General features: G+C 40.5%; 1 protein-coding gene and 1 pseudogene across 4 annotated transcripts in view; both read right to left on the reverse strand.

Annotated features, from left to right (window-relative positions):
• The window catches only part of ATP8B4 (ATPase phospholipid transporting 8B4 (putative)), a 226,059-nt gene that overhangs the window by 188,190 nt on the left and 10,412 nt on the right, over positions 1 to 27,457 (reverse strand). For all 3 annotated transcript variants that reach the window (XM_079767474.1, XM_079767472.1, XM_079767473.1), the window contains exons 3-4: positions 26,228 to 26,295; positions 10,022 to 10,080 (exon numbers count right to left, since the gene is read on the reverse strand). In XM_079767474.1, the coding sequence (XP_079623600.1) occupies positions 10,022 to 10,080; positions 26,228 to 26,255 (87 nt within the window). In that variant the 5' untranslated portion in view covers positions 26,256 to 26,295. The remainder of the gene's footprint in view (positions 1 to 10,021; positions 10,081 to 26,227; positions 26,296 to 27,457) is intronic.
• Positions 16,780 to 17,277, reverse strand: LOC307097550 (eukaryotic translation initiation factor 5A-1-like; annotated as a pseudogene). Its single transcript has one exon. The product of its transcript is annotated as a eukaryotic translation initiation factor 5A-1-like (transcript).

The following is a 27,457-nucleotide window of genomic DNA, read 5'->3' on the forward strand; positions in this document are numbered from 1 at the left end:
GCTAATGTTTACATGCAGACTAACCTTGCCCTCACCCCCCACCCCCACATCTTATTCGAAGATTTTCACTCCCACCTCATTTCCGGCCTGTTTGGGTGAAGTACAGGCATTTCAGACAAGATGCCTATGTATTCTAGAGAGGATTCTTGATTTTAATACGTATAAAGACAGTGTAAGACAAAATAATTCTTAGTTCTGGTGTGTTCCAGTGCCCCAAAAGTTAGTTATATGATAAACAGTACCTATTGACAGCCTCTAAACGATGAGAAGTTCTAAAGATGCCCTAATAACCTATGTAACAGCTGCTCAGCAAGAAGGCCTCTTTAACTGCGAAGCAGTCACCACTGACTGGCATTTGAGGTTAGACTCCAAACCTAGGTGTGGTTATCGGTAACCAGGAAGTTTAACTGAAGAGGTATCACCAAATTCAAAAACTGAAAATATATTTTAAAAAGCTATTTACTTTGAGTGAAATTTGGTCCTCAGGTATTCTGTATAAAAAGAGATTATGGATAAAGGGAACTGGCAACTGGCCGTGCTAACTCTAATTCCATGAATCCAGATTTCATAAGGTGAGGGATTTGCTACACGTGTTGTGCTTACAATACCTCCCTAAACATTGCCAACTCTATAGAGCTAAAATTTTATATGAAGGGGTTATTGAGGAATAGGGGGATTATGCTAGTGACATCATACCAGCTGTGAAAATTGAGACAAATAAGTTGACAAATTCCTGAAAATAGCAAATTAAGTCCTTTGTCAAAATAGTTATTGGACCATACAGAAATAGTCCAAATATGGAATTTATGAATTAAAATTGTGATCCTATGAAACTAGTTTTCAGACGGCTGGATTTCTTTAATACCAAGGATTATGTTTGTAAATTCCCACAACAGAAGAATTTGTTGAATATGATAAAGCTGTGAATGAGATAACAATTTAGAGGGGGTAAAACACAAGATTTTTTAACTATCTGAATGTGCCATTTTAGAACGTTTAGGAATAGGAATTCAGAAACTAAAACAAAAGATTAAAACAGATCAAACAAATTAAGAAAACAAGGAATCAGGCAACCGCTTAGCTAAAGAATAACACTCTTTAAATAAATCAGATGTCAAAAAGATAAAATGTTTATACTTTAAAACTCTTGAATCCAGAGTGAATTGGAGAGATGTCCAAAAATTATCTTTTCTCCTACAGCTAAATTATTTACAAAAAGATAAATAAAAACTGTCATATAGAACGTAGAATAATTTTCACATAACAGCACGCAAAACAGAAGGCATTTTCAATGTTTGCTAAAAAGCCACCGTTACTATGGTAATGCCCTAACACACACACACACACACACACACACACACACACACACACACACACACGCACACACACACACACACAAAGCAACAACCAACAACCAGAAACCCACAACTAATGCAAGTTACTGGCACTTTCCACAACTTAATTCCAACTTGTCACGCTGCTTGTCGTCATCTGAGCTATTCAGTTGTTGCGTTATCAGGCCTTTTGGTGAGGATCTGCCGCATGCTGGCAGTGCAACTACACATGCAGCTCGTGAAGAAAAGAAAGAGAAACCCAGAGTTCCCATCAGGCTGGGGATTAAAGCAGGACTGGGACGTGTCCCTGCATGTGGATATCCCAAAAGTCTCCCAAAGAAAATACTTACTTTTACCTTTCCATGGACGTTATGTACTTGGATAGGCAAAATATGCGAGACGAGTGATTCAAAAATGGTTCATTTCCCTGGGCCGGAAAGCTTCTATAGTATTTCTCTCCTTTTTATTACAAATTCTTAATTGAGTGGACTCTACCCTACTCTCTTCTTCCTTGCATTTCTTCCTGCCCTCTGACTTCCAAATCCCAACTTTTTAAAGAAAAATTAAAACTGTTTTCTTTAGAGGTTCTTTGGTTGCTTCCTGCTGACTTAAAGGTGTTTTTCCTTAGTTCTTAATCTCATGGGCACCAGGCGTCAGATACAGGGCTACCCAGCCCTGTTTCCTGAGAGGCTCTTTCCCCCAGGCCCGTGGTCGGCAAACTGCGGCTCACGAACCACATGCAGCTCTTTGGCCCCTTGAGTGTGGCTCTTCCACAAAATACCATTGCCTGGGTGAGTCTTTTTTTTTTTTAATTGATTTTCTTACAGAGAGGAAGGAAGAGGGATAGAGAGTTTGAAACATCGATGAGAGAGAAACATCAATCAGCTGCCTCCTGCACACCCCCTCTGGGGATGTGCCCGCAACCAAGGTACATGCCCTTGACCGGAATCGAACCTGGGACCCTTGAGTCCGCAGGCCGATGCTCTAGCCACTGAGCCAAACCAGTTAGGGCTGGGCGAGTCTATTTTGAAGAAGTGGCATTAGAAGAAGTTTAAGTTTAAAAAATTTGGCTCTCAAAAGAAATTTCAATCATTGTACTGTTGATATTTGGCTTTATTGACTAATAAGTTTGCTGACCACTGCCCTAGGCGCTCATCCCACTGGCTTCTCTTTGTTCTCAATCCTTGCTGCTCTCTGCTCATTTCTTGGGCTCCTTCCCTCCCAGTCTTTACTGAGAGCTTCCACCCCAACACCCCACAATTCAGTCATCACTGCTTAACAAATTCTACTTTTCTCCCACCTTTAAGAACTTCCTTCCAGATATCTCTAGTCTGCAGCTCTAACTTCACCCAAGTTACATTCCATATTTACCTGGGCATTTCCATCTGAATATCTGTCTATTTCATTTGGAGGGCAATAAAATCCCTTTTCACTTTGTGACTCCTCAGCTCCTGAAAACTTATTACCTCGTATTTAAGCTCTTTTTTTAACATACTATAATCTGAGCCACAATTTCCTACGACACACACCTCACCACCAATTAGACTCCAGGACTTTGCTGTCTCTCCTTCCTAACTTTAGTGGTAAATAGAAAAACAAGGCTGGAATCATTTCCCATTTCCTCTGGCAACACTTCCTCAAACACTTCCACTCACCTGGAGCCTTCATTTCCCTAACACAATTAGAATTTAGCATTGCCTTTGGATGATTACCTATGGTCAAGTTCTTTCTTTTTTTCTGGTTGCTCCTTGAAAATGGAGAGCACAATGTATATCCCTTCTCTTAATAGCCCCAGTAGCTCAACGCATTGCCAGTCTAAGCAAATAGGGCCTGCTAATGTGTGAAGGGACCAATATTCTGCCACCCTGAATATGCTTTGGGGGATATTGATTTTAAGTGTTTGTTAAGAAACAAAGGACTCACAAAAGAACGTTGGACCTTTCCTCCTTTCTTGCCTAAGATTCAGACAGAGAAATCTGCTTTAGGAAGGAGATGTTAGGATGCTGCCTTAGCTTAACCTGAATTAAGTATGGTAAACAAGAGGGATTCAGGCAGGTGGGTGTCTGTTAGCTAGAAAATCCCTGTGTCCCACTGTTTCTGAGTTGCCTCGCAAGGATTTTCCTGCCATGTGTGTTCAAATAGCCCGTTCTCACTTCTGAAATCTAATACCCCCTTCTTCCCCTTTGTCCTTTGTCCAAAATGTCTTAGATACCCAATGTTGTTTCCTCACTATCTTCGGAATCTTCGTGGAATGATCACGGTCTATGTGAATTCCCCATACGCATGTATTAAACTTGTTCTCCTGTTAATCTGTCTCTCTTAATTTGGTTATGGGCCCAGCCAGAAGAAGTTACGAGGTAGGAGGAAAAGTATCCATGTATTTTTAGCCCCCACACATATACTTTAGGGCCCACCTCGTTTCCTCGTGTATTTTTATTCCCTTGAGCTTTATCTTCTTTTTGTACATTGCCTCAAAAACCACTTTGGAAAGTAAGTCAACAAACACGCACATTGCTAGGCATACAGTAGGCACATTGTGAATATATCATTTTTTAAATCATTTTTAGTTCTATAAAAAAAAAGACAACCAATCATTAATTCACGCACACACACAGGAACATACAGTTTTACTGTTATGCCACTCTGGTCCTAGAGAAACACGTTATCATAACGTGAGCCTAAAGAGGTCCAATCCAAGCTCACAGACCCGCAATGATGGTGGATCACATTTCTCTACTCCACTCTTAACCACTTATTCTGAGTCAAGAGAAAATAAAGGTGATTGTTGAAACATACAAAGTCCCATTTAACTAAATAGGAGGGAAATGTAGAAGAGAGTCTTGGTGATGTCATTGTCACACTATCTGCTGAGTCAGCTATGTTGTCTCACTGGGTGAACACTCTTTGAAAAACTCAATAGTCATTGTTCTATCGATCACAGCGCAGCTACAGGTTCCATCCAATAATCACAATATCAATAAGACATTCTAAGATAATAGGAATAAATTAAAGTGTTGGAATCTCAATTTTTGGATGGAAAACTATTTGGTTAAATTTTCACCAACTCACCCTAACTGTTTTGGCTCAGTGGATAGAGCATCGGCCTGCAGACTGAAGGGTCCCAGGTTCGATTCCTGTCAAGGGCATGTACCTTGGTTGCAAGCACATCCCCAGTAGGGGGCGTGCAGGAGGCAGCTGATTGATGTTTCTCTCTCACTGATATTTCTAACACTCTATCCCTCTCCCTTCCTCTCTGTAAAAAAAATCAATAAAATATATTTTTTTCACCAACTCACATAAACCTGTGCACTTCCTGGATAGGATCAATAATTAAGCTCAAGGGAAAAAAGAAAAAGAAAATCTTTAGAAACTTCACATCTACCTTTGTGCATGAAATACACTCAGATAAAAGTTATTAAGTGTTCAGCTTTACTAAAGTTTCTGAGTTTGAGGCTGGATAACTTTCTTATCACTCAAATGAGTTCATCTCCCTTCTCAAATTCTATTAAGAATTTGAATGAGAGTAGAGTGTGCCTGTGCCTATGTGAGAAGGAGAGAACAAGAACTAGTGGAAACCAATGATTTCTAACACCATTTCTTTCTTTTTGAATGAAGCCAGAAAACAGCTCTAATTAATCTAATACATTTTCAGACTATTTTCTTTTACATCAATACATTTTAATACAGCTACAGCTATTTTCACTACTACCATTCACTTTGAACTCCTTTTAATAGGGATAATGAGTCTGGCTGCTTGGCCCACTCTAACATTTTTAATATTAACATATTTTAATACAATACTGTTTTCATTACTTCCATTATTCATTCCTATTATTAACCAAGAAACCTTTGAACTCCTTTATAATGAGAATAATAATTTTAGCACTTGGCTTGCTCTCCCTCCACTCTCCAATCCTACTTTGTTTTACACGTCTTGGCAGTCTGAAATTCCTCTTGTAATTTTATGTTTTCTACCTTCTAGTTTTCACAATATCATGTCTAACTCACCAATTAATTTCACTTAGAATCATTAACCTTGTCTTTTGTTTATGTTCTAAACGCTTTACCTTTTGAAAGCACTTTTAATAGTTTTTAAGCCTGTGCTATGTCCTATAATATACTTTGAAACTTTAGGCTTTGTTGTTAAATTAAGGTTCTCTAGGTACTGAAATATCTTACTTCGGCCTTCAAAGAGAAAAGTTTTCTTGGCCAGGCTTAGTGTTTGTGGAAATCACACCATTCATCTGAACTTTGTGTAAATTTTTCTCCCAAGTTCTCATCTACAAATGCTAAGGATAAGATTTAAGGTCATTCTTAGCCTCACATTTGTAACATTTTATATCACTTTTATCGGCCTTTGCCTCCAGAGTTTAAAAACTTTGCCAGTAAGTATGTGAGGGAAGGAGCAGAGATTTGGGAGATTTTTGGTTTGTTTATTTTTGTTGTTGTTCATTGTTTTTCAGGATTGGTCAAAAGAACAGCCTGGTATCATGGGAAAAAAACCTTTGGATTCTGGTCACTATGAATTAGCATTCCAGCTTTGCCACCTCTTAGCTATGTGACCTCATTTACTAAATGAAGCCCCATTTCATCTATCTGTTTGGTGGAAGATTAGCAATATGTGCAAAACACCTGGTACACAGCTGTGAGAATGGGAATCATTATTTGGCTGTGTGACTTTGAGCAAGCCACTTAACTGAGATCTCTGTGCCTCAATGTTTTCGTACATAAAAGTGAGACACTTACTTCATACATAAAAGTGAAATACTTCATAGAGTTGTGAGATTAAATAAGCTCAACATAGTAGAGTGCTTAGAACCATGCCTTTTGTATGGTAATCACTATATATGTGTAAGCTATTCTTATCATCATCATCGCTAACTTTATTTTATTATTATCACTGTTAACATGTACTAAGAACATCAGCAAAATCTTCTCATCAAATGCTTTATTGAGTAAATAATCAATAAGTATCTCATTGAATTATTATCACTTCCATATAGCTTATTAAGTGGGGCAAGGAGGTGAAATAGCTACTACCACAATCACCAGTAATCTTCTTGTTTTAGGTACATTTGTTTCTCTATTCTTGCATCATCTGCATAATTTGTCAGCAACTTTCATATCTTTAATATCACAGATTTGCTAATTTGGGGCATGTCACCTGCTGCAAAAAGTATACAATTTTAGCCAATTTCTCAGTATCTTCCTAACATTTTTATCACTGATAACTTACTTTAGCCAGTGTTTTACAGAAAATCTAAGATTTATTATGAGTATTTGCCCACAGCCATGTTAGGATTAAGAGAAAAATTCATATAAAATTTTTAACAGGTACATAGTAAGTATTAATATATTAGCTAGTCTTACTATTATCAAATATTTTATACAAATTATCTCACTTGATCCTTCAGTAAATAATCCTATGAGGAAAATTCCACATTTCAAGAAATAACTCTGATGCTCAGAGAAATAGACAAATCAAGATCACAAGTTAGGAAATAAGAAAGAGAGAAAGGATTCAAACTATGGTCTATCTTATCCCAAAACACTCTTTCCACTACACTTGAGGGGCCTTTATCATTTCTCCTTTCACCTTTTTTATAATAAGTCTCAGTTTATTCCCATTTCCTTCTCAGTCTTTAGGTAGGAATATTACTTCAATTATTACGGCCATTCTCCCTGGGATTAATTAGGGTCTCTTCAAATCCATTTCCACTTGGGGTAATAACTGTTAAAGATAAGCAAAAGGCCCCTGGATTCTGCCTCTCTTAAAAGGATATTTAAAAGCCTTACAATCAAATCCCATATCTACATAGACTGGCTCAAAAGGTCATTGTGTGTTATTCTACTTCAATCCTACAATAACTGGATAAAATAAGTACTTTTATTATCCCACATTTGAGACTGAGAGAGGCCCCACAACTCATGTATGACCCACCATGCTGTTGAGAGTTCCCAAATCAAGAAACCTCCAACTGATAGCTAGAAGTGGGGACGCATGCTCATTCTAGGAGGACCTGGTTCATCCCCTCTGAGCCATTGTCGTGGTCATTAGACCTGCACCTCTGTATACTGCAGATCCCCTTTCTCAGCTCATGTTGTCATTCTTGGTTTTGCTGGCCCATTATGGGTTTTGTTCTTTCCTTGGTAAGAACAAACTCAGTGACCGAACTGCCATGTTTTATTTGATGCAGCTGCAGAATACAGTTCTATTGTCTTTTTCTTCTTTTTATTAAATTTATTAGAGGCCCGATGCACAAAGATTCATGCAAGAATGGGCCTTCCTTCCTCTGGCTGCCAGCACTGCCTTCACTCTGGCCAGAGCCACCTTTTCACCTTCCCACACTGCCCAGAGGCCCGGAGCGGCTGGGGCGGTGCAGAACGCCTGCGTTGTCGCCATGGTGTTCTTTGTTGGGTTAATTTTCATACTCACTCCTGATTGGCTGGTGGGTGTTGCGAAGGTATGGTCAATTTGCATCTTACTCTTTTATTAGTGTAGATTGGAGTGGCAAAATTATACAGGTTTCAGGTACATAATTCCATAACACATCATCTGTACACTCTATTGTGTATTCACCACCCAAGTCAATTGTTCTACTGTCTTGTTGTTAGGAAACCCAATAGAAAACACAGCCATAGCCACACATCTGTGTGCTTTTGTTCAGTATCATGCAAGCTCAAAAGAAAACCATCTCATCTCTGTATCATTGGCATGTTATTACCTTTAAAAGAAAGAAAGATCTGAAGCAAACACAGCAAATTATTAACATCTATTCAACCTGGTGATGGGCATACAGGTGTCATATTATTTCCTGTACTTTTCTGTACATTTAAAATATTCATAAATTAAGTACAAAGAACTATAACTACAAAATGCAAATAAAATATGACTTCCCTTATAGAGTTTCTACTTACAGAATGAAAACACTTTTTATATGTTGGAAAACAAGTAAATGCAGCTAAGCACTTACATGCATAGTTATCCTATAGTAGATTACTTATTTCTGTTTTTTCCCAAGGTTTTAAAATATACACATGTCTACACCTCTGATTTAGGGTTTGATGGTCAAGACTTTCAAGGATCAATATCTATGTTTAAGGACTGGCTATAGAATGGACAGAAAGGCAGGGGGCCAATTCTGGTGATGGCCAGAAGGGCTAAATGACTAGATGTCATACAGCAAAACATTAATCACCATGAAAAATTATAGTCCCTCCCTCTCTCAGGCTAAGAAGCATGTTCATCTGCCTCCTGAGAGTGATTCCTTCTCTCAAGGGCAGACTTACTTTAACGAAGTTTGCAAGATGGATTAATAAAATCAGAATGCCAATATATGACTTTACAGTGAGAAATCTGTCACAGAGACAGTGTATTGACCCCTGTAAGGAAGCTTACATTGAACGTTAAGTTATAATCACAGTTTATATGATTAGCACAGCATGAGAAAAGAGAAGTTAGCTACCTCTGTTGAAATTTAATATTATTAAGCTGCACTAACCAAATGCATCCATCCCCATATATGGGAAAGACCTACCAATAGAATGCTCAGAGAAATAAACAAATCAAATGCTAAATAAAAGAAAAACAAATACTAAAAATAATCCATTAGCCAAATTTCTCTCTACTCTGGCTAGTGCCTAGATGGACACTGCCACAATTTTCCCTTTGACACTCACATTTCTACGCCTTAATAGTCATCAAAATCCGCTTTGAATTGAGACTTTCTTCCTTTAATGTGCTGGTACTCAATTGGATAGGCCACATGTCACCTACAGAATCAATTCTACTAATTATCTTTTTTAGAGCTAATAAAAGACTCCATGTAGCAATTTAGGTTGAATCATAGAAAAATGAGGAGATCTTTATGAGGGCCCATGATATAACTCATGAAGTTGTTCACCAATGTATCCCAAGTTTCTAGAACAGTGCCAGTCAGTTAGTAGACACTCAGTAAATATTTATGTAGATGAAGAAAACCCTTAACTATTTTTAAAAAATAGTTAAGTTCAAACTTAAAGAACACATTTTAACTAGTCATTTTCTCACCACTCAGTAAATATAATCATTCAGGATCTGGGAACTTTCTCCTACATACAGCCTGAGTTGCTTAGAGAAAATCCTCCAAATGCCATTCATCACCCATCAGCCATTACCACCACTTCAATCATTAAGTACTACCATAGAGACCCATTTCATATTATTCCTGTGTATTCTAGTGCCCAAATGGGCACCAAAGTGGACTAAGCATGAATTCTTGGGAAAGATATTTCATCTTCTTCGCATAATCATAAAAAAAACACTCAGTGCAAAATAGAAATAAGTATATAAATATTACTAAGTTCTGTGTTTATGGAAACACTAGAGGCCCAGTGTATGAAATTCATGCACGGGTAGGGTCCCTAGCAGCTGCTGGCTGCCAGCCAGGGCCTTCCTTCAGTCCGTGCTGCCCCCTGATGGTCAGTGCACGTCATAGCGAGTGATTGAACTCCCAGTCAGTGGAACTCCCAAGGGGACACTTTGCATATTAGGTTTTTATATATGTAGATAGATATGACACCTTGCTATTAAAATGGGCTAACAAAGAAAGTTTCTAGTGAAGTATTAAAGTTCTAGAAGGCATCAATCCTACTGCCCTTAAGGTAAGGCCTACCCAGCATGAGTGTACTATGAGTATTTTACTCACTGCGTACTGGAACTTTTCATTGTATTCACGGTCATTAGCTTTTACTATCCGCTCCACTTCTAAAGAGAAAGAGAAATCAGGTATGAAATTAAATTTTCAACCCAAAGAAACATATAACTCATTAAACTAACATCTCTTAGGTTACTTTGAATTTCATCAAGGTTACAATAATTATTTCCTTTGAAATTTGAAGGGCATTGATTTTTTTTCCAGCCTAAATGTTGGAACATGTATTGGAAAGTCCAAAAATGGAAAGTTAAAATGTTTCTCATTGTCTTTCTGATGCCAGCCATAAAGCAAAACATTACGTGTCTCCAATTTCTACACACTTCAGCTACACAAAGACTCTTTCTCTTAACTTCAAGTAGTTCCTAAAGGAGAAGGAGCTGCTGAAATCAAATGCCACTCTGGGAAGGATTTTTTTATTTTATTTATTTATTTTTTTGCTACAAAGTCATAAAGTATAACATAGCCAAACAAAACAATCCTGAAACAGCCAGTGAAGTTGCTGACCTTATGGTCACGGAGTCAAGGGTGATATTTGTAAACCACCCAGGCTATTGAGGGGAACTCCACATCATCTGAAGACTGAGACCTGCCCTCAGCTGGATGTAGCCAAAAATAAAACCTCTTCTGAAAGCAAATGCAGAGTTCTGGCTCAAGATGGTGACATAGGAAGATCGCATACTCACCTTCTCCCATGGACACACGGAATCTACAGCTATATATGAAAACATTTCCTCTCAGGGGAAAAAAACTAAAAACTGCAAGAGCAACCCCTTTACATCAGGTAAACCACATCAAAGCTGGTAGGAGAGGCTGAGACACAATCTTACCATACACCCCACACCAACCCACAATCAGAAGGAAACTCAAAACTGGAGCTTCTCCTTGAGGAGCAAAGGGTTCAAACCCCACACCAGAGCCCCTCAACTTTTAAGACTGGCACCTGGGAGACAAGCCCCCAAAACACCTGGCTTTGAAGACCAGCGGGGCTCACACCCATGAGAGAAGGGTATTGCAGTGAATTGAGGGCTGGCTCTTAAAGGGCTCACATAGACTCACCCACCCCAGAGCCCAGCATAGAAGCAGCCCTTTGAAAGTGCTCAGATGATGTGAAAAGACTCACTTGCTGGTTTAAAGCACTGGCCCGAGGAGAGGTGCCTGCTGGGATACTCCCCAGGAGGGAGGCTGGCGGGCCCATCTTCCTGTTCCACCTCTGCCTTACAAAAGCCAGCAGGTGCCATCTTTGTTTTCTCCCTTTTTTCTTTTTCTTTTCCTCCTTTTTTCTGTGTTCTTTTCTTCTTTTTTTTTTCTCTTTTCCTTTTCTTTCCTCTTTTTTTTCAATCTTCCTCTGCCTTACTCCAACCAGTGGGCACTATCTTCACGCACTAACCTCTGCCACTCACCGGAACACCAGTATCTCCTAGAGGGGAGCTTCTACACATGTCTGGTGCCCTGGTTTTTATGTCTTGTGACTTGGTTTCTGCAGCTGCCACCCAGGGGATGCCCCTTGATCACCTGGCTCTGGAGGCCAGGGGAGCTTTCGTGCCTGGGTCCCATGGGGCTGTCAGAAATTCCGTTCCTAGCAGACTACCACCCTCAGGGCACTGAACAGATGGCAAACTGAAACACACCTCCAGTCTTTCTGAGAAAGAGACCTATTTGCTTTCCATAGCTTTGGCCTGAGGGGCAGGCCCCTGGTTTGGCTCACTCATAGGGGCCCATGGAGGGGTTCATGAACGAAGGCTCATGAACGCAATCTTAGCACTCCTCTTCTGCCTCATTCCAGATCACCTGTATCTTCCAGAAAAGTCCTTCTATATTCTTCTCTGGTGCCTTGATTTTTGTGGCTACTATCACGGGACACCTCTACATCCCCTAAAAGCAAAGGCAAACACAGGTACAAATAACAAAATAAAAGGAAAACAACCCCAAAGATTATGATAGTGCAGAAATTAAAATTTGTAAAGGGCAGGAAAAGATAGTGCCCCAGAAACAACAGCAGAGCATATTTTTGTAGTACGGGTAGCAAGTTCTTGCTCCATATTTGCCGGGTCCAGCATTGACAAAGGGTAATGAGGGAATAATGAAAGCTATGGGAAGAAGGTCGGCCAACTAATCACCAGATGTCAATGTTAGATTCTCATGGTTTAATGGCCTGACCATCTCACATGTGAATACCTGAATCTTGCAGCTCTCTGCTTGGATAAGTGACAGGTGATAGAAAGTATGGGATAGGGATAAGAGTCTGAATTTAGAGTAGGTACAACAAGAGATAAAGAAGACTGGAGGTGGAAAGTAACTTAGAAGCACATATTAGGGGTGGGAAAAGGAAGACCAAGAGAAAAGAAAATATAAGCAGAGCTGAAAATAGAAGGGAAATGAGAAAGATGAGGAGATGAAGAGGGAGGAGATGAAGGAGATGAAGATAAGTTCCTTTCTTCAAGGAAGAAAGGAACTTATCTTCGCACCCATCCCCTATATGCCAGGTACCATAAATTATAAGAACTGACTACATTTTCCCAAAAGTCCAAGGAGAATCTAAATGTCTCTATAGCCCCTGTGGCTCAAATTCCAAGTATGAAGTTCACCTCTGAGGAATGCTCCTGACAAATGACACTCTGTCTTTGGTTACAGTTGAGTTTCTACCATTTGAAGAGTATTTGTCTGTTTGACATCCACTTAACATGGCTTCCTTCTTACCCAACTAAGGAAGTCAGTTCCCTATGATTGTTCATGTTTTCCAGTCTAGCTTACCTAACTGCTGATAAGAACAACATTGGATTGATGTCCACAGCTGATGACACCTGAGGGCCTTTCCCCTATCGTGTACAACTCTGAAATCCAGAACCCGTCAGGAAGCAACCTCTTAACCGACCATATCCTGGAAGGTTAAGAACTTTGGCTATAAAAGCATCATCCCCTCTTTCTTGCTGATTCCCCAACAAAGGGCAAAATTATCAAAGCTCAAAATAGTATTTTGGAGGGTGAGGGGACTTAAAAGCTTTAAAAGCTATATATGTACCCTTGTTTATATACCCCTACCTTAACTCAGATATAGTAAAACTGCTGACAGGAAAACAATGGGTATTAATATTAGGAAGGTGGGGGTGGGGTGCCTCTTCTGTATGGCAAAGGTTACCCTGGTCTACTGGCATCCTATAAGTAATTTACAAATTATCTTTAGCTGCAAATCAAAAATTGGATATGCTAATTTGCATATTAATTGGCTTTAGTTCAGATCATATATATTTAGATGATGATCATTTTTATTTCATATTTATATGAAGTATATCCAAGTATAACATTTTATAGTTCTGCGTCTAATTTTACTCACTCCAAACACCAGAATCTTGACTCCTGTCCAGTGTCTCCATGTAACCACCCTCCCCAAGGGCTGAGATTAGCCCTTTCCCAAAGTAGCCAAAGAAGTAATTTCTGTGTTAGGGAAGTGTGGATCCTCTTCTGAGTATCCTCATTGCTCTTGTCCCATGAGACCTTGTTAGAGCCAGGAAGTCTTCTTTTTGCTTCTAAATTCTTATTATTAAGTCTTCATCTTTGCTTCTGTACTTCCAGTAAGTATTGTCTTTCTGAACTGAGTTTTCATGCCTAAACCTGGCAGAAGATTTTCCAACCCTTCACTGAGCTCTGCAAAGTAAAGGCTTTGGTTCTAAATCCCTACAGTTTCCAGCCTTTAACCTGACTAAGATAGGCCTGAATTGTCTTTGCAGGAGTTGACATTCTTTCATGTGCTGACGGTGGGTGCTTCTTGGCAATAATTCATATCCTGCAAGAAGAGGAAGCTCAAAAGAAATCCCCCATAAACAACTCCCACTGAGAATTGCTCAGAGGTTCAATGACTTAATGCCTGATCTTTCATAGGCATCGTGATTTCCTTCCAGAAGTGAGAGTAATAAAAGCTAAGAATTCACCAAGGGATTTATGATTCACTAGTGTAAGCTCACTGCTGAACAACTGTTATCACTGCATTTGGTTCCCAAAAGGAGCAAAGTGATACACCACACAGATATACAATAAAGCGATGCAGCACATATTTAAAGTGGTGTAAAAGAGCTTCCCGTTCAAGATAGCAAACTGAGTATATCTTTCTACCTCCCTTTCCTTTCAGGTCCCACTAACATGACAGAAAACATGGTGTGTTTTTTTTAAAAAAGAATAGAAACAAAACAGTGCTGGAAAATAAGAGTGGGGTTTAGTAGAGCTTCATAAATTTTAAAGAAAGTCTAGAAAATAGTATAGAAATAAGGATCAAGTTGGGGGGAAAAAAGATAGCAGTTCTAACCAAAAAAATTAGAAGAGTGGGTCTTTCCAATGAAGCCCAGAAAAATTCCAAATTTAGTCAATAAATACAAAGATTGAGAGTGTGCTATGGCTAGGGCTGTAGTAGGCAAACTGCGGCTCGTGAGCCACATGCGGCTCTTTGGCCCCTTAAGTGTGGCTCTTCCACAAAATACCACGGCCTGGGTGAGTCTTTTTTGAAGAAGTGGCGTTAGAAGAAGTTTAAGTTTAAAAAATTTGGCTCTCAAAAGAAATTTCAATCGTTGTACTGTTGATATTTGGCTCTGTTGACTAATGAGTTTGCCGACCACTGGGCTAGGGTGACAGTCCAGTTTATGCCTATTGTCTTGATGAAATAATAGGGCTCCCTTTTAATCTCAGAAGTGTCCTAGTTTGGAAAATAAATGATCTGATCACCTTAGTTTTGGAGCATCACCAGAATAATTAAATAATAATTAAGCCAGTTGGGCCACATACCCGCTTCCCTGCCCACTAAAGGAGTAGGCAACATGCCCGGGGAGGAAACCAGGATTGGGTGCCAGGTCTAAGAGAGAAGCAGTTCTGAACCTCCACGTCAGCTACAGCAGACTCCGGCCTTGGAAAGCCTGCCTCACGGCGGCAGCTGTGGGCTTGCCACATTGCTGGACTAACAACACACAGTGCTACAGACTGAAGGTTTATACCTCCCCCACATTCACAGGTTGAAACTTAATCCCCAATGTATTGGAGGGACTTTGGAAGGTATTTAGGTCATGGGAGTGAAGCCCTCATGAATGGTGTCGGAGCTTTTTTGTAAGAGGCTCCCTTGCTCCTTTCATCGTGTGAGAACACAGCAAGAAGGGAACTGTCTACGAACCAAGAAGCAGACCCTCACCAGCCACTGAATCTGCTGATGCCTTAAGCTTGGACTCCCCAGACTCCAAACTGTGAGAAATAAATGCATGTTGTTTGTAAGCCAGTAAGTCTATGGTGTTCTGTTATAGCAGCCAGAATGGACTAAGAAGCACCTCTCTGTGAACTGGCTCCATCACTGGCTTTCCTATTTAAAGGAGGGGCCTGGCTGGGATAATTACAACTGCACGAATCCATCCAGCCTTCCATTTGTAAATACAAGCCAGCAACCATGAGTCACCGGAAATCTGAGACAAACCTATAGCACAAAGGAAAAGGGAGAACCCAAGTGGAGGAGATAATAACAAAAACAAGTGGGGGGAGGGGGTTGTTTGTTTGTTTGTTTATTCTCATTAGTACCTTGAAGGATATTCAAGAAGACATGGCACCCATGAAACAAGAATAAGCGGATAGGAACAAAGAAAACAGAGAACAAGAAAGAGTTCTTGGGAGTTAAAATGTTTAATAGGCAAACTGTAAAATAATATTGAAGAAATCTCCCAAAATACATTCCAAAATGACAAAGAGGAGGAAAATGTGAGGAGAAAACTTAGGAGAAGGGAACATAAACAATGACTGGGAGGAAATAGTCAAATAAATAGAAGAAAATTTCCCTGCACCAGAGTCAGACATGACTCTTCAAAGTGAAAGGGTCAGCAAGTGCCAATCAAGATGAAAGAAAGTGGGCCCACAGTTCTGCGTAAAATTTTGAGTTCCAAAAACAAAGGCAAAACATTAAAAACTTCCAGAAGAAAAACAAATTGATTAGTCCCAGAGACATAAGAATCAGACCATGAAATTTCTCTTCTGCAACAAGGATGACAGAAGACATTGGACTGATGCCTTCCAGTTTTAAGGAAAAATCTTTTTGAACTTAGAATTCTATACCCAGACAAATAAGCAAGTGTGAAGGAGCAATAAAAAAAAAATGTTTAGTTATGTAAGAGTATTTATATACAAGACCACCTCAAAAATAACTATTCAAGAAAATGCAACAGGAAAAACATTTATTTTAAATTATAAAAGTAAAGTGGAGTGGAAGCAAATATAGGTTTGATTTTAACAAAGTGTGAAGCCCATGGGGCAGGGTCCTCCCAGATGCCCCTTCCCTCTCCACCTCTTCCCTCTCTTGTTAACGAGATTTGTGGAGAGACATAGGCATGGGAAGGAGGCTGGCTCCCAGTCTGTAGGGGTGGTGCTTGGGGTAAAGGGCTACGGGGGAGCAAAGGACAAGACCAGGGATGGTGTGGGAGAGTACAAGGACCATTTGCCAGAACCCACAGTTTTCTGATTCCAGAATGAATTGGGGTGGGGTGAGGGAAGCCTAAACCACAAGCAGCACCTGCCTCCTTTCCCCTTTCAGGGTTGTATTTCTAGGGGAGAAGAAGAGGGTAGCTTCACCAAGACCATGGCTCACTCACTCCTGGCCAAGGGAGCAGGGTGAAGAACAGGGGCTCCCCAGCAGTTTGGGGGGTAAGGAAGACCAAGATAAAACATCACATAAGTTGTGTAAGAGTCCAGCTAAAGGCCAGGCCAGAGCTGGGCCAAGCGAGCAGAGGGGGCCTCTACAGTAGTGACTGCCCCACCACCAGCCTGGGAGCCAGATATTTTGCCAGGGCCTTGATTGCAACAGCTGCCTCCTCTGTCATGGTAGACAGCACTGTAATGGGAATCTCCTCCCCATGCTTCTGCTTAGTCTCCTTGCCAAGGTGTAAGGTTCTCTGGCACCTCCCCACTGTGTTGGAGCCATGATAGATACCCATCCTGGATGCCAATCAGCTGGAAATCATTCCTTTTTATGTTGGGAACATCCATATTATGCGTTGACGGGCATATATCTTCATATTTCTTCTCAGTAAAGATGTCAATATCAACCAGGTGAACCTTGGCATGGCCGTGCTTGCCAGTCTTGGAAGGGGACACCTCCACAATCTCACATGGCTGGCCTTTGAGCACCATAAAGCCATTCTTACCTAATACTGAGCACTGCTTTGGGAAGGTAGCTGAGCCCCTGCATCTCCTGAGTCAAAATCCAAATCATCTGCCATTTTAAGAGGCTTTGATTCCAAATGGTGTAAATGCAATGGAGGCCTGGATCTTGAAGCAAGAGGCCCAAGATCTCCTTCCACCAAATCATCCATGTAAGCATATGTAAACTCATGACCTCTCCTTACCAACGGTGCCTCCATAAAATAATGCCACTTTGTGCTGCCATTATTAAGTGAGAAAATGTATTTTGTAAACAGAAAAATATCAGAAAACTTTATTTAATAGCAAATAGCTGAAAAATGGATAGTCAGTCTTAGAGTTGGTTATATTATTATTTCCCAAAAGGGTCTGAAGTAATTTTCTGAATATTTTTAGTGGAAACTGGCAAATCCCTATTGATTCTACTCCAGGTCCTTTAAGACAACACCCAACTCTTAATCTGGGCTCTTCTCCCACATAACATAATAAATTAAATATTACCCAGCTTTCACTTCCAGTGGGCAAGAGAAGACTAGTCATTTACATCTTTTTTATTAGTTTGTCTGTGAACAGTTCATAACACCTCAGTATCTAAGACTAGTTAGTGAATGCAGCAGCTCTGTTAACAAGATCAAAGATAAGAGGAAGATTTAGGAGGCTTCCATTGGACCTGTGAGTAATTGCAGCAACTATGAGTCTGTAGTTAGCAAACATGACTCTTTGTTCAATCAACACCGGAGCATTTTGTCCTTTACCAAATGTGGCTTAGGAGACAGCCTTCAGGCAATTGGCTTTAGATCCCCAAAATCATGAAATGATGAAACACCATGGATAAATTGGGGTCCCTGTACAAAACCCTGATGGCATGGACTGACACTTGCTCAGTAAGGTGGGTCCCCATCCAAACCCGAAGCATGTCCCTATGTCCACACATGGGGTATCATTTGGGTTTTGTTGGTGGTGGTGGCTTTTTGGGTTGGGTCAGATCTCAGAAAAATTCCCTTGAGCCAAATCAATAACTTAAGCTTTTTCCTTTCTTAATTTTCTTTCATTCTTCACAATCTGGCCTGTGTGCTTGGGAGCCAAACCAATTCATTAAAGACATGAGGAAAGAACAATGAGTAGGGAGAGCTTTGAAGAAAAGAATTCAGTCTCCAAGATTTCCTGGTTCGACTCCAAGCGCACACTCTAATACAAATGAAAAAGATGTGTCTCAAATCGGGGTTTCCTATTGAAATGCAGTGGTGACCTGCAGCTGGTGGGACTTACTGACATTTAAGCAGCAAACTAAGGAGAATCAAGGCAAAAAAGAAAATCTTGCCACAATTTTTTTTATTCTTGTCCTCAGGAAAAAAAATGCTTGGAAACAAAGTTAGGGGATTCAAATAAATAATAAAGGGCCTTGGGTTTGTTTTCCTCTAGACTGAGCCAGTTTGCTCATCAGGTCCAGATAGTTGGAAATTTTGATTTATTGGGAGCTTTATGCCTCCCAAGGTTACTATATCTTCTCAAAGAAATGTAAAATTTTTTATGGATTCATTCTCCTTCCAGTATACATAAATTGTATTATACCAGTTACAAGTAAAATCAGTAAAATGTTCATACAGTAAGCTTGTGGCATGTGGCTTTCTAAGCATAGATTCACAACTGGAGACTTAAGACTTACTGCAACATGATGAGGAGGAGGATGATGATGATGATGATGATGATGATGATGATGATGATGATAAGAGCTAACTTTTATTGATCATTTGTTAAAAGCTAGATACTATATGAATTATTTCATGTGTATTATTTCATCAATCTTCAAAGCAGACCTATTTGGTACATACATACTATTATGATCCTCAATTTACAGATGAAAAAAAATACCTAGGAAGATTATGCAGTAGGATCAGAATTCAAATGCCAAACTGCCTCCCTTGTAAAGGAAGCTTGAAATAAATTCTGTATATAAAGAGATGGCTGGTGGTACTGTGCAGGGATTACTGGAAAATGCAAATTAGTGAGGGCCTGTGTCCAGAGATCAAGGAGAGAGAAAAGAAGCCTTTCTCATAGAATGCAATAATCCAGAATGTCCTTCAAATCACATGCCCCCTTCCAGTTCACCTTGTGACCCTGTGACCTCTTACATTCTATCGCTTCTAGGCTTCTCTATTTCACCTTGGAGGCTTCCTAGAAAACCCGTCTGCCCTCGCCTTGGAGCCTTTGGGCAGTCCTTGCTGAGAATACTCTCCCAAACCCCGCTTCAAAAGTTACATTCTTTAAATTTATTCTTTTTTGTTTGTTAACCTCCTGAGGATATTTTTTCCAATGATTTTTAGAGAGAGTGGAAAGGAGGGGGAGAGAAAGAGGAAAAAAGAGAGAGGGAGATATTGATTGGTTGCCTCCTGCAAGAGTCCCGACCGTAGCCAGGGATCAAACCTACAACCCAGGTATGTACCCTTAACGCAGTGGTTCTCAACCTTTCTAATGCCGCGACCCTTTAATACAGTTCCTCATGTGTGGTGACCCCCAACCATAAAATTATTTTCTTTGCTACTTCATAACTGTAATTTTGCTACTCTTATGAATCGTAATGAAAATATCTGTGTTTTCCGATGGTCTTAGGTGACCCTGCTAGCGGTTCTCAACCTGTGGGTCCTGATCCACAGGTTGAGAACCGCTGTTGTAGAGCCTAAGACCATCAGAAAACACAGATATTTACATTATGATTCATTAACAGTAGCAAAATTACAGTTATGAAGTAGCAACGAAAATAATTTTATGGTTGGGGGTCACCACACATGAGGAACTGTATTAAAGGGTCGCGGCATTAGAAAGGTTGAGAACCACTGCCTTAACGGGAAATGGAGCCCATGACGCTTTGTGCATGGGCCGATGCTCTATCCATTGAGCAACACCAGCCAGGGCAAAACTTACATTCTTTTACTATTTAATTATCTATAGGGAAAATTGCATTTTTATTGACTGGGCCAGGATCAGAATGCTTTCAGTAAAGATGGAAAATAGCTTCATCTTTTTATAGTACCCCATTCAAAAAGAAAAAAAAGAAAACAGGATCTACCCCAAGGATCACGAGAGACTAAAAGAAGCTAGAGGACATTTAATTTTCCGTGGTGAGACACATTTCAGCCATCCAAAGGAAAGCAAGCCACCTGTCACAAAGTGAGAGGGAAAAAACCCAGGTGGAAAAGAGAGACACGTGAGAAAGAAATGTGAGGAGGTCTCTCATCTGCCTGATACCTCAGGGGTTGCACAGGAAACTGTGGTTTTCAAAGCTTGTGGCTGTCCTTTTGAAATGTGTGGGGCTATAAATTGCATTTCTTTAGTACATATCGGTTTCTGTGTCTCAAACCCCTGAATCCATGTTTCAAATAAAATCTGCTGGAGCAAAGACAAAGTGATTTATTTATTCCAGAATTATTTTCTGAGCTCCTTTGAGCAAGGGTCTGTTCTAAGCCGGGAAGGAGAAACCAATAAGACAGGGATTTGCTGGGAAGGGTAGGCATGCCCAGGAACACCAGCACAGCAGGGAGGCCACGAACCCAGAGGAAAGGAAAGCCAAGGCCAAAGGGGTGTTTAAAAGGCATCCTCACTTGCCCCAGGCAGCGCTGAAGGGAACTTGTGCTGAATGCAAACTCTGGGGAATGCTAGGGGGTTCTGCAAGCACCTATCCACGCGAAGCTGCAGTCACTCACTGAAGGGAGTTTGGTAGAGGGGGCCTGCCACCTGAGATGGGGTGAAGCATGCACTTCGCAAGAGGACATCAGCTCCTCCTCGGCTGCTCCTCCTTGTACGACCAGGCGTGAAAAGACCAAAAGAAAAAATGGGAGCCTCACTTTATCTATTCGTGAAGCATTCAAACAATACATATTTTTTAAAAGAGATAAAAGAGGCAGAACTTTGGGAAGAAAGGAAATCTGCCATCTTTTCGCCCCCTCGTGTTCCCTCACTCTAGTCCAAGTCACCTCACCTCTCCCCGCAGCTGCTGCCATAGCCGCCCCTCAGGGCTCCCTGCTTCTGCCCCATCCCTATGATCTACTTTCAATAGAGCAACAGAGTGATCCTTTTAAAAATATATTCATTTCCTATTTCTGCTCTAGCAAATCACCATAGACTTAATGGCTTCAAACAACAGAAATGTATTAACTTATTGTTCCGGAAGTCAGAAGTCTGAAAATGGATCTTACAGGTGTTGCCGCAGGACTAGTTCCTTCTGAAAGTCTAGGGAAGACTCTGTTCCTTTCCTTTGCCAGCATCTAGAGGCTGCCCGCATTCCTTGGCTCATGGCCACATCACTCTGACCTCTGCTTCCATTGTCACAATGCCGTCTCTGACTCTCCAGTCTTCCTCTTATAAGGACCCTTGTGATTACAGAGGGCTCACCTGGATAATCCAGGGATAGCTCCCCATCTCCAGATTCTTAACTTTATCACATCTGCAAAGTCCCTTTTCCCAGGTAAGGTAACATATTCATAGGTTCCAAGCATTAGGATATAGACATTGTGGTGGGAGGTGGCATTACCCTGTCTACCACAAGAATCATCTCTTTCCCCTGCTCAAAATGTCCAATGTCCCTTCATCTCAAGAGAGAAGTGAGTTTTTGCAAAGGCGTCAGGATCCTGATTGATCTTCAATCACCCACCCCTTTACCTCTCTGCCCTCAAGACTCCACCAGAAGCAGGCATACCATGAAGCCACAGAAACTTAAGCTTCAGCTCATTGCACTTTCCATCCCAAGGCCCTGAGAGCAGCACCAGAAATGAGTTTGCATTGTTTGTTTGTTTTAGTTTTTTATTTGCAAAAGTAAATACTTTAGCCACAGGGGCTAAGATCTTTGCCACTCTGATTCCCCTCCCCCACCCCCATCACCCTTTGCCTCAGGTCAGACGGTGCTGGGATCCAGATAAGGGGCCTCCCCTCTAGCACAAAAAAGTTTTCCCATGCCCTTTCCTCTCTGGACCCCAACAGTTATTAAAAAGTAGAAGAGAGCTCTTGAGCCAGTACTAACCCCCAGGTTACAAGAAAGATTTTGTGAAGCCAGCACTGTCTTAAGTGTCATAGCTGTGTCAGTAATGATTGGCACTCCATTGCACTGGCCTAGTTCTTAGCTAAACAAAGAAAATAGATGATCTTGAAAAAAACTCGATCCGATTTTACAGACAAATTACTATAGTAGACAAAAAGCAAGTTCAACAAAAACTAATTCCTTCACAAGCATGATTGCATAACTCCTCGAGAAACAGCTTTTGGATTTGTTGTTGTTCCATAAGGGGTAAATCCAAGCAGAAAAAAAACATATATATTAATACACATATGTGTACCTTTATGGGCATTGACATAGTACCTCTAAAGGTTGGTTCCATGTCTTATTCGTCTTTTTTATCACCAACCCTTTATTGCAGAACCAATGCAGTACTTGCTAGCGTATATGCTCAAAAGTGCCTGAGAAGCAGGTATATAAACTTCCACCAAAGAACTGCTTTATTTGTAGGCACAGTAGACACAGTGCCTAGCATCCACAGTACTCTGAGGGGCACACAAAAATGTTTAAATTTTCATATATTTTAAGATGAGAAGGAAAAATAAACATAATACTGGATACACAGTAAAGATTTTTATCTGGATTATATTTGTCTTTATATCTATAATTGTAAGATATAATTTTTAAATATTTTTGGAGGAAGGGCCCACAAAAGACATATGTGACCCTGGTCTGATTTTTTGCACCCCGCACCTTATAAACATACTAAGGGCTCCACTGTGGAGCATGCTGGCTCCACACCCCCACATTGTGGAGTTAAGAGCAACTTTAGCAAGTTAAAAGAAAGCCTCTAATTATCTACTCCTTTTGTTTTCCATATTACCAAACTACATGAAATCTGAATTAGGTATTTTACATAAGAGCAATACTCTTCTTGATTGCTCTGTAGAAAAGCACATATATGTCTTAAAATGATTTGTCTTCAGGCCTCCCATCAAGCTACACAGAAAGGGTGAATTACAAAGAACAAACAGAAAATAGACTATAATCTTAATATTTTAAATATTTGAGTCAATTAGCTGACACTTTTACAGCTTGAAGAATGTGAGATTTCTAGAAATGTGGAATTAATAAACAATAAAGCATATCTGGGAGAAAATAATTGTGTTCCCACAACACTGTGGCTGACCTGTTATCTATAACTAGAGGCCCAGTGCACAAAATTTGTGCACAGGGGTGGGGGATTCCCTTCATCCCAGCCTGCACCTTCTCCAATCCAGGACTCCTCGGGGGATGTCTGACTGCCAGTTTAGGCCCCCGGGATTGGGCCTAAACCATCAGTCAGACATCCCTCTCACAATCTGGAACCACTGGCTCCTAACTGCTCACCTGCCTGCCTGCCCAATCGCCCCTAACTTCCCCCCCTGCCAGCCTGATCACCCCTAACCACCTCTGCCTGCTGACCTGATCACCCCTAACTGCCCCCCGTGCAAGCCTGGTCGCCCCCAACTGTCCCCCCCCCCCCCCCCCCCGCCGGCCTGGTCACCCCACACAGCCTGCTGTTCAGTCGTTTGGTCATCCCTCACTAATCCCCCTGCCGGCCTTGTCATCCCAGGCAGCCTGCTGGTCAATACTGTTACTATGACAGCGTCCAGGACAATTTGCATATTCCTCTATTATTAGTATAGATAATAAAAGGGTAATGTGCTAATTAGACCGGACATCCTTCCAGATGTCATTCCATACGTCCTTCTGGATGAAGCCAGTTCCAGAGCAAAGCCCAGGTGCTAAGTGCCAGAGGGAAGCTGGTGCTGGCAACCAGGGGAAGGAAGGCCTACTCTTGCATGAATTTTAATGCATCAGGCCTCTAGTATTTGGTATATTGTCATATACTAGTACAGCATCACTGATCCAAGCTTCCTGATGATTCTGTAAAATTTGGTATAAATGTGAGTACACCATAATTAATGCTACAGATATTATATATCTCACTGAGGTAAAATACCACTTCTGCATGATTTTTCTCCTGACAACCCCAGGCTGATTAGAAGTCTGTGCTCCTCTGGTAAATATACCACTTCAAGGAATGTTTAGTAAACTGTTTTCAAGCTATTATTTGCTGGAAGCTAATTCCAGCGTGGCATAATAAAATGCAAAAAGTTCATCAAAAGGTTGATGGGCTTCTACTACATATTCAGAAGGGCTGAATAATGTTATTGCCTGCTGGAATATCTGAAAGCATTTCCCCAAACCTGAAAATCTACATGTTATTACCTGCTACTGGCCAAACAGCTGAACAGCCGAGGGCCGTTCCCCCAACCTGATAATGCCTACCAAACCTTACCTTTGATATGTATATCTGCTTTGCTTTAGGGCAATTTGTGTTTGTAAAAAGTCTAGGGGTCCAGACATTCAGAGAACTTGGTAACTGAAGCTAGGTCTCCTCTGGACTGAAGCTAGGTCTCCTCTGGCTCCCCAAAATGCCTTCCAATTTCATATTTCATGTCTAGTCTCTTTATTAATTTACTCACAGCCCTTCTCCAGATTCCTGAACCCTTCTAGATGCAGGGAAAGAACCCCAGCATTTATTGCTACTGTAAACTTGATAACTGTGTGAGGACACATGTATTATACGGAATCATAAAAAACTACTTGAAATCAAGAAAGGTTGATACTACCTCACCTACCATAGAAGCTCAAAACCATTTGTTGGCTGAGTGTGTAAGTGAGTGGCTATTTTAGGTCATAAAACTATACCAGATCTACAGGAACTGCTATGGCCTAAAGATGTGCATCATGCACAGTCATAATGATGCAAATGAGAGTGACACAAATGACAGTCCCTCAAGTCGTGTGGCCATTGTAACAAGAACAAGAGGAAGGGGCTGGCCTCAGCTTTCTCTGCAAATCAGCGCCAGAGCAGGCACAGCCCCAGCTGTGTCACCAAAACACAGCAAACCCTATAGCAGTAGCTGCTGGAAACGTGTCCCTGTTAAAGCTGGTCAATCTAATGTTTACACTGTCAAGACTATACCAGTGATTTGATATAAATAAGTCATTTCATTTGAAAAAAATAAAAAATTATGACAATATAGCTCTAAACTCTTAGGTTGGCATTGGGAATAATGAAAGTCTTGTTCCAGAGGGTATAACTAAGGACCTCTGGGTAGGAACTACATTGAGACAGATTTCAGCTCATTATGAGGCTGAATGTTGCAATAAATAAGTGCCCAAAAAGGGAATAGACTTCACCATGAAACAATTGCCTCTCTAAGTAGGTTAATCACCTGTCAAGAAATGTTATTACATGGAGGAACAGTGCATTAGATCAACTCTAATCCTGCCTTTTGTCTCTAAAAAGTCTATGGTCAAATATAGAGAAAATAGCGGTAATTAATTAAATACACATTCATTGAAAAAAAAATTACATAAATGTCTGTCACTAACTAGAGGCAAAAGAGAACATCAGTGCTCTCTGGCCAGGATGCTATATTAAAGAAACTGGAATATTGTTCGTGCTGTTCAGCTAAACCAATTACCCAACCAAGAAAACAACATGTGTTTCCTGCCATCGTGAACCAAAATTATTTCTAACTGTGTGATCTTAGTTTTAAATATTGGTACATTGATACCATGTAATACTGCTTTGAAAGAAAAAATGAAGAACAAACTATTGATGTGTGTCAACTATATGGATGTGTGTCAAAAAGCCTTATGCTGAGTAAAAGAAGCAAGACACAGGAATATGTGCTTTATTATTTCATTTATGTTAATTTCAAAAACAGGCAAAACTAACTGATGGAAATCAGACACGGTTGTGTGGAGTGCAGGGAGAATGAATGAAAGGGGCGTAAGGAAACGTTCTGTGGTGATTGGAATGTTCTGTATCTTGTTTTCAGGTGGTAGTTACGCAGATGTACACAACTGTCAAAACTCATCAAATTGAACACTTAAGATCTGTGGGTTTTTTGTACATAAATTACTCTTCCACAAAATAAACTTTAGTTTAATTTAAAAATCATATTCGCTTTGTATCGTTTGAAGAGCTCAGTACTTACCAAGTGGTTTCTTTTTACTGCAGAACATTATTGCACCGATTATTTTTCACCGGGTCTCAACAGTTGGCCTACAAAAGAAAAGTGCACAGCATTACTATTTGAAAAGTGCTCATTAACCATACATTTCTATCCATTCACTTTTTTCCTAGTCAGATCTAGGTGAGTTGGAAGCCATTGGCACAGTAAGGAATAACAGATCCCATGTCTCAGGCTCAAATCTAACTAGATAAGAATAATTCTATACAAAAATAATTCTATATAAAACTATTTATACTATAAAGGCTACATAAACAAACTTAAGGTAAGCACAAGTGTGCTATTCAATTTGGCATTAAAATTGAGCCAAATTTTCTAATATAATCCAAACCCTATGAATCAGAGTATCTCAGGGGTGAAGCTCCAGCCTCTGCCTTTTTATTTTCCAGTCACAGCTGACATACAACATCACATTAGTTTCAGGTGTGCAGCATAGTGGTTAGACATTTGCATAGGCATCTGCCTTTTATTCAAGTGCTATGGTGATTCCTTCCCACAGCCGGAGCTGCGAACCACTGCTAAACCATGGGAGTTACACGTGAGAGGTAATTATCAGCCAGGTTCTAGAGAACAAAATACAACCAAAATGTTTCCTCAATTTATTCTCATGTGAATAGTCTTCTCCAGGTAATTACAAAAAAACAAAAACAAAAAAAAAACACCAGAATATTGTCATTATTATCTTTCATTGTTTTCCCTACATCTGTTCCAATGTCTTTCATATAGTAAACTCTATTAAAGATTTAGAATAAATAAAGGGGAAAACAAATGATTTCAAACTTCGGGAACCCACTAGGGGTCCTCAAACTTTTTAAACAGGGGGCCAGTTCACTGTCCCTCAGACCGTTGGAGGGCCGGACTATAGTTTTAAAAAAAACTATGAACAAATTCCTATGCACACTACACATATCTTATTTTGAAGTAAAAAAACAAAACAGCAAAAACACCCGCATGTGGCCTGCGGGCCGTAGTTTGAGGACGCCTGTGAGTAGACCATGGAAATGAGCTCAGGCACCTTAGCAAACACACGGCCAGGTAGGCAGAGGTACTGAGTACAAGCTCTCTCCATTAGGAAGGGAAATGGCCTGTTTGCTGCCTGCTCAACGCAGTGGAGTGGCAGGATGCAGGAAACATACTAGTACACAAAGAAGTTGGTCAGTCATATGGAGACCAAAAGAGAGAAAGACCAAGACT

This window comes from Cnephaeus nilssonii (assembly GCF_951640355.1).
Source record: "Cnephaeus nilssonii genome assembly, chromosome: 4".
In the NCBI taxonomy this organism is placed as follows: domain Eukaryota; kingdom Metazoa; phylum Chordata; class Mammalia; order Chiroptera; family Vespertilionidae; genus Cnephaeus; species Cnephaeus nilssonii.